Below are 7,085 nucleotides of genomic sequence, written 5' to 3'. Positions count from 1 at the left end.
CCCAGGTCTTGTCCGGTGGATGGGGCAATGCCAGGTGGCGCTTGTGTGGGTCAAACAGTCTCTCTGTGGGGAGCCTCTGTTACACACACCTAACATTTCCCTCCCTTTTATCCTGCAGGCAGTAGGTTCGGCCGGATGTGGCCCCGGCCTCAGTTGGGCGATGGGGGTGTGTGGCAGGGGTGTGGTCTCTGGCCTGCTGCAGGGGAGGGGTTGGGTTAGTGAGCTCTCGAGGTGGCAGAGGAGACAGGTGTGTGTGTTAGTGGTGACTGATGACTCTCTCCCACTATATATGGTGACAGCAGAGACTGACGGGAAAATGTGCAGTGGAGGAGCTGTGGAAGGAGCTGCTCCCAGTCGAGTGTGCCTGAAACCAGGAATTGTGAAAATGCCAAAATAAAGAAAGACATTTTAACACGTGAAACACTGTGTGTGTGTGTTTGGTCCTTGCCACAATCTGAAATATAAATAACTTAAAATTTTAACATCAGAATACCAACTAAAGGTAAGAACCTACCTCCAGGTACAAAAAGGAGGGGCTGCTTGTCTGACTTGATTAGTGTTAATATACCTGCTGTTATATAATGGACATGACTATTATATAACAATGCATATAACAATGCAGTTGTGGGCAATTCCTTCATTATGTCATTATCATTTAAGCAGATAAAAGGCCTGGAGTTGATTTGAGACATACTGTGCTGAAGTCCAGCTAAATGTAGATCATTTTTAATGTGCAGCGTTTCATAATAAACATGGACACTGACTCAAAACATACAGCCAAAGCAACCCAGGAGTTTTTTTTAAAGCAAAGAAGTGTAATGACCCCAATTCCAAGAGTGGAGAACCTTGAATGGCTAAGTCAGTCACCTGATCTTAACTCAAGGGGGTTAAGGATGAAGACTCAACTTCGGACAGTTTCCCCCTCCTGTTTCCCATTCCCTGATTGCTCCCTCTGTGTATTTAAGCCCTGTGTTTCTCTGTGTCTGTGTTGCGATCTACCCTCATTTCTGTCTGTCTGTCTGCCTGCCTGCCAGCCAGCCCAGGTTATTGTTATTTTATGTTTAGTATTTGTATTCTCAGTTTTGCTAGTTCTCTGTTTGCCATCTAGCAATAAATCTGAGTTTGAGTTTACTTTCTGCCTCCGAGTGTCTGTGCATTGGGTCCTCCTTACCACCACTCCTGCCTGCACACAACCTTCACACAACATTAGAAATGAACATTTTATTTTCAGTTATTTAATTTGTCCAACTACTTTAGCGCTCCTAAAATGAAAGCATTGTGTTAAAAATGCTTCAGTTCATTACATTTTTATGCAGTCTTTTTGTTCAACATACTGAATTAAAGCTGAAAGTCTGCACTTCAACTGCATCTGAGTTGTTTTGATTCAAATCCATTGTGGTAATGTACAGAACAAATATTTACATGTTGAAATATTTATGGACCTAACTGTATATACAAACATGATTCATAAAGACACAGGCACAGAAACGGGTAACTGAACAAGAAAGTCTTTGTTGCATAAAACGCTGCTATTTTTCACAACTTCGTTTTCTTTTAGTGCTTTAAAAACTGAACTTGACGAGCAATAAGCTGCAATAACTTTCTGAGCAGCACCTGAATGCAGCACTGAACCAGAACCCACTCCGTCTGCAGTAGCGGCATCTAGCGGTCAGAAGTTCGAACAGCAGTTAAACAGCCAGACGGAGTCAGCGTCGTTGGTGCAGCGGATCAGATCAGACTGACCGCAGCGCGTACACACAGACACACACAGAGTTCGCCTGTCTGTCTTTCTGTCTGCACGGCTCCGCAGACGGTCAGCTGGTGAGCCGCACACAGACAGGACACGAGGCGGCCATGAACGCGGCGTGTTTCTGACAGCCTCCATCCGCATCCAGAGCGCAGCCGCTGCTTGTATCAGAGCGATCTGTGCTTTCAAAGCGGAGGAGGGGAGCACTGCAGCAGACATGCCGGGCCTGCTCCACATCACTCTGACCGGTGAGTCTCATTCTTTAATCATGTCTGATCTGTTTATTTCATGCAGCTGTAATCACAGACCGCGACAGCATTTTGAGAACGATGGATATCCTACAACAAACACCCTCAATGAAAATGTGAGGCTGACAGAATTCTTAGGAGACTTTGAAAACATCACAGACGAAGATGAAACTCATTACTGAGCGCCAAATGCGCGTTTTTTATTTAGTGCTGCAGGAAATTAATGATGATAATAATAATAATAATAATAATAATAATAATAATAATAATAATTATAATAATAATAATAATGATAAATAAGGGTGTAACCAGCAGCCTGGGCGCGATCTCCTTTAATGAATCGCTCAGGTTAAATCCTGCGAAGTGGATGCAGGCTGGCAGTGTGTAGGAGGCGCGCAGTGCACTTAAATCAGTGGACACACACTGCAGTGTCTGACACACACACACACACACACACACACACACACACACACACACACACACACACACACACACACACAGAAGGCAGAACCAGCTGCACCAGACCAAAATCTCCTAGATATGTTTGATATAGTTATTAACATGATCAGAACATTTGTCATTTGACAAAAAATTTACTTTGATCAAAATCAATTTAGAAACAGAATAATTTTGATTTTCGAGTCACGATAAAATCCCGAATTGTTATTTTGTGGTGGCAGCTGCAGGAGAAAACCTGCCCATGTTTGAATTTCCAATATTTTTGCTTTTGTTGGATTCATTTTTGTCAGAAGACACATTGCAGCTTTTTTTTTTGGTGAAATGTGGAGGTTCATCTTTGTGTCTGTGCTTATAAAACTACAGGTATTATATGGCAGTTTGTTAAATAAGAAAGAATCCTTTATGGGGTTGAAGAGATTTGTGGGGTGGGCACAGGCCTAATAAGCTGATCTAAAGCTTAAAGCATGGAGGTTGATGGCTTAAGGCCAATTCCCTGGAACATTATGTAGACTGTAGAGTAAAAATGTCCACTATTAGATTTTATCTGCCATGTCAACTTAAACTGATAGCATCCAGCAGTTTTAAAAAAGCGTAACAACAAAAGTAAATAAGAACAAATTTGCCTATATCTGTCCAAACATCAATAAATATGGATTAATGGAGTGAAATACTAAACCTCTATTCAAATTTTGAATCAAATTACACTAATTAGTTACAGATAGTATGCATCTTGAGGAAACTGACTTATAGTAAGTTAATGTTTTCATAGTGACATATTCCCAGTGCTATAGTACTGCTTGGCCTGTTTGTATTGTTGGCAAACCAACATACTTAATCACACAAACAAAAGTTAGATATTAGTAGATATAATTTATGGTCAGTCCTAGGTAGTTGCTAGGCATGTACAATTACATTTTTGTAGATTTAAATGAGATCTCATTAAAACCTGTTAAAATGAAAATGACAAGATGCTTTCATAGGGTGTTATAGGTGCTTAAATGCTATAAAACCAGTCATGTTAGATCCATGGTGCGAAGAAGGATGATGATGATGATGTTGAGATAGCCTTTATTTGTCAGTTGCAAGTCTTTTGCCCACAACCGAGATGACAGACCTTGCCGACCATACATACAATACAAACATCACATGGAAGAAGGGAACATAGATAAAGATTTTGTGTATTATAGAACGATAACTCTAAGAATTAGCTTCCGAGATTGCAATGTAGATAAAAACAAAAACAACAACCCAGAAACCTAAAGGCCTAGTACCATAGTGTAAAAACAATTAGTTCCTAACATTTGGCATGGAGCACAGCATTTTTATTTAGAAAAATGAATTTTAGTTATATATCTTACTAGCATGCTAAGTTTTGATGAATTGTATCATTACCATTAATGTGGTACATTAGCATCTCAGTTGGCTATATTCTCCAAAATGTTAAAAACTGGTCAAATTTACTCACATAAACTATCATCTAATTGAAAATAAATTTCAGTTTATTGCTAACTTTGACATTATAAAAACTAAATAGGCATAAACATAACGTTAGTTTGACCTGGTGTTCACTGTATCAAGATCCAGCCTCTATAACATAAATTAGGCCACAGCTGTAAATTCTTCTTTAGTACAGTTTTTGCCAGCTCACAGCCATCCCATCACTCTGCAGCTACAGCATTTTATAACAAAGTCCTGGCCAGTTGTTGTCTTCAAATCACAGTGGGCATAGTTACAGCACATATATTTATTCACAGGATGAGTCATCAGAAACTTTTATTTTTGCTCTCACAGCTATGTCATCCTCACAATGCAGCTGTTAAGACAAATGCAGTTCTCGACATTTCTTATTACAATAGAGTGATTTAAACAAATAATTGCACATCCTATCTATTTGTTATACAGGGAGTGCAGAATTATTAGGCAAGTTGTATTTTTGAGGAATAATTTTATTATTGAACAACAACCATGTTCTCAATGAACCCAAAAAACTCATTAATATCAAAGCTGAATGTTTTTGGAAGTTTTTAGTTTGTTTTCAGTTTTAGCTATTTTAGGGGGATATCTGTGTGTGCAGGTGACTATTACTGTGCATAATTATTAGGCAACTTAACAAAAATCAAATATATACCCATTTCAATTATTTATTTTTACCAGTGAAACCAATATAACATCTCCACATTCACAAATATACATTTCTGACATTCAAAAACAAAACAAAAACAAATCAGCGACCAATATAGCCACCTTTCTTTGCAAGGACACTCAAAAGCCTGCCATCCATGGATTCTGTCAGTGTTTTGATCTGTTCACCATCAACATTAGTGCAGCAGCAACCACAGCCTCCCAGACACTGTTCAGAGAGGTGTACTGTTTTCCCTCCTTGTAAATCTCACATTTGATGATGGACCACAGGTTCTCAATGGGGTTCAGATCAGGTGAACAAGGAGGCCATGTCATTAGTTTTTCTTCTTTTATACCCTTTCTTGCCAGCCACACTGTGGAGTACTTGGACGCGTGTGATGGAGCATTGTCCTGCATGAAAATCATGTTTTTCTTGAAGGATGCAGACTTCTTCCTGTACCACTGCTTGAAGAAGGTGTCTTCCAGAAACTGGCAGTAGGACTGGGAGTTGAGCTTGACTCCATCCTCAACCCGAAAAGGCCCACAAGCTCATCTTTGATGATACCAGCCCAAACCAGTACTCCACCTCCACCTTGCTGGCGTCTGAGTCGGACTGGAGCTCTCTGCCCTTTACCAATCCAGCCACGGGCCCATCCATCTGGCCCATCAAGACTCACTCTCATTTCATCAGTCCATAAAACCTTAGAAAAATCAGTCTTGAGATATTTCTTGGCCCAGTCTTGACGTTTCAGCTTGTGTGTCTTGTTCAGTGGTGGTCGCCTTTCAGCCTTTCTTACCTTGGCCATGTCTCTGAGTATTGCACACCTTGTGCTTTTGGGCACTCCAGTGATGTTGCAGCTCTGAAATATGGCCAAACTGGTGGCAAGTGGCATCTTGGCAGCTGCACGCTTGACTTTTCTCAGTTCATGGGCAGTTATTTTGCACCTTGGTTTTCCACACGCTTCTTGCGACCCTGTTGACTATTTTGAATGAAACGTTTGATTGTTCGATGATCACGCTTCAGAAGCTTTGCAATTTTAAGACTGCTGCATCCCTCTGCAAGATATCTCACTATTTTTGACTTTTCTGAGCCTGTCAAGTCCTTCTTTTGACCCATTTTGCCAAAGGAAAGGAAGTTGCCTAATAATTATGCACACCTGATATAGGGTGTTGATGTCATTAGACCACACTCCTTCTCATTACAGAGATGCACATCACCTAATATGCTTAATTGGTAGTAGGCTTTTGAGCCTATACAGCTTGGAGTAAGACAACATGCATGAAGAGGATGATGTGGACAAAATACTCATTTGCCTAATAATTCTGCACTCCCTGTATTGTACCATGCAAGCTACATGCTATCATGATATACATACTACACACAGCAATACCTGGATGGTTTCTTGGCTTTTGGTTTGCTACATTGATCAAGAATGATGGTTGGTAATTTCTCACATTCATATTAAAAACTTAAAGTGTAAAATCAATACTAGAAAGCGAAAATTTCAGAAGAAATTTTAAGTGTGCCTGTGCCGCTGCTAATCAGTGTAGTTTGCCATTCATACGGCTACAGAGAGCAAAACTCAGCAGAGCAGCCATTCTCCACTATGAACTATGGTAAAAACAAACACCGCTCGCGCCTCACAGATGACAGCTTACAGTTTTGGGTAAAGATGAAGTGACTTCGTACAGCCCTGATTTGCAGACGCTGTGCACACAGGTTCATGAGCAGAAGTCCCATTGTACCACGGCAGACCCGACAATGTTTGCATGAACACGCTTTGAAGCATTACGTTATGGACCACTTTTCACACATGGTTGGTGTACCCACACAGCCGGCTGTAGCTTTTCAACTCACAGCCCGACACACACCCAAAAAACAGCCGAGAGAGCACAGACTTTACGCCCGAGAGGCGTGATTGCAGATGCCGCTCAGGTGGGTCCGCCTCCCCTGCAGCGGCACTGCAGACCATGCTCCGCCACACACATCAGACACGTAAAATAAATATTTATGCACGTTTGCATTCACTTTTTGTTATTTTTACACAGTGTTCTGAATGAATAACAAAGGAATACAGCCAATCTTGTGTATTATTAAACAAACTTTGGTTGTAAGATTCAGATAACTATTTAATAAAAGCTAAATATTTTATATGAGAGTAAGGAAGAAAAGTATATCTTTGTGCCCCCCTCTCCCTGTTAATGCCCTACCTGGCCCCCTGGCAAAAGCTTTGCTAGATCCGCCCCTGCACAGTTACCAGCTGTCAGCTACACAAAAAAAGGAGCTTGGTGTTATTTGTCTCTCAGAAACAGTTCATAACTTCCCTTCAACTCATTCATGTCACCCTTTTCTCCATCACCTGTTCAGCTCTGATGATTCAGTAAGGACATCTCCTGGTTCCAGCAAACATCAGCTGATACTAGAAATTAAAATCAAATGAATTCTAACAACAGCTGATCAAGCTTAAACGTGCTGCTGTTGTTTAGGGTGACATCCAATACGAAACGCA

General features: G+C 40.8%; 1 protein-coding gene across 1 annotated transcript in view; it reads left to right on the top strand.

Annotated features, from left to right (window-relative positions):
• The first annotated feature begins 1,731 nt into the window (after positions 1-1,731).
• Positions 1,732-7,085, top strand: part of podxl2 (podocalyxin-like 2) — a 29,396-nt gene continuing 24,042 nt past the window's right edge. Inside the window, exon 1 of the mRNA XM_039611836.1 lies at positions 1,732-1,995. Within this exon, the coding sequence (XP_039467770.1) occupies positions 1,965-1,995 (31 nt within the window). The 5' untranslated portion in view covers positions 1,732-1,964. The remainder of the gene's footprint in view (positions 1,996-7,085) is intronic.

Source organism: Oreochromis aureus, linkage group 5, assembly GCF_013358895.1.
Source record: "Oreochromis aureus strain Israel breed Guangdong linkage group 5, ZZ_aureus, whole genome shotgun sequence".
Lineage (NCBI taxonomy): Eukaryota > Metazoa > Chordata > Actinopteri > Cichliformes > Cichlidae > Oreochromis > Oreochromis aureus.
This window is presented reverse-complemented; position numbering and strand designations above follow the sequence as displayed.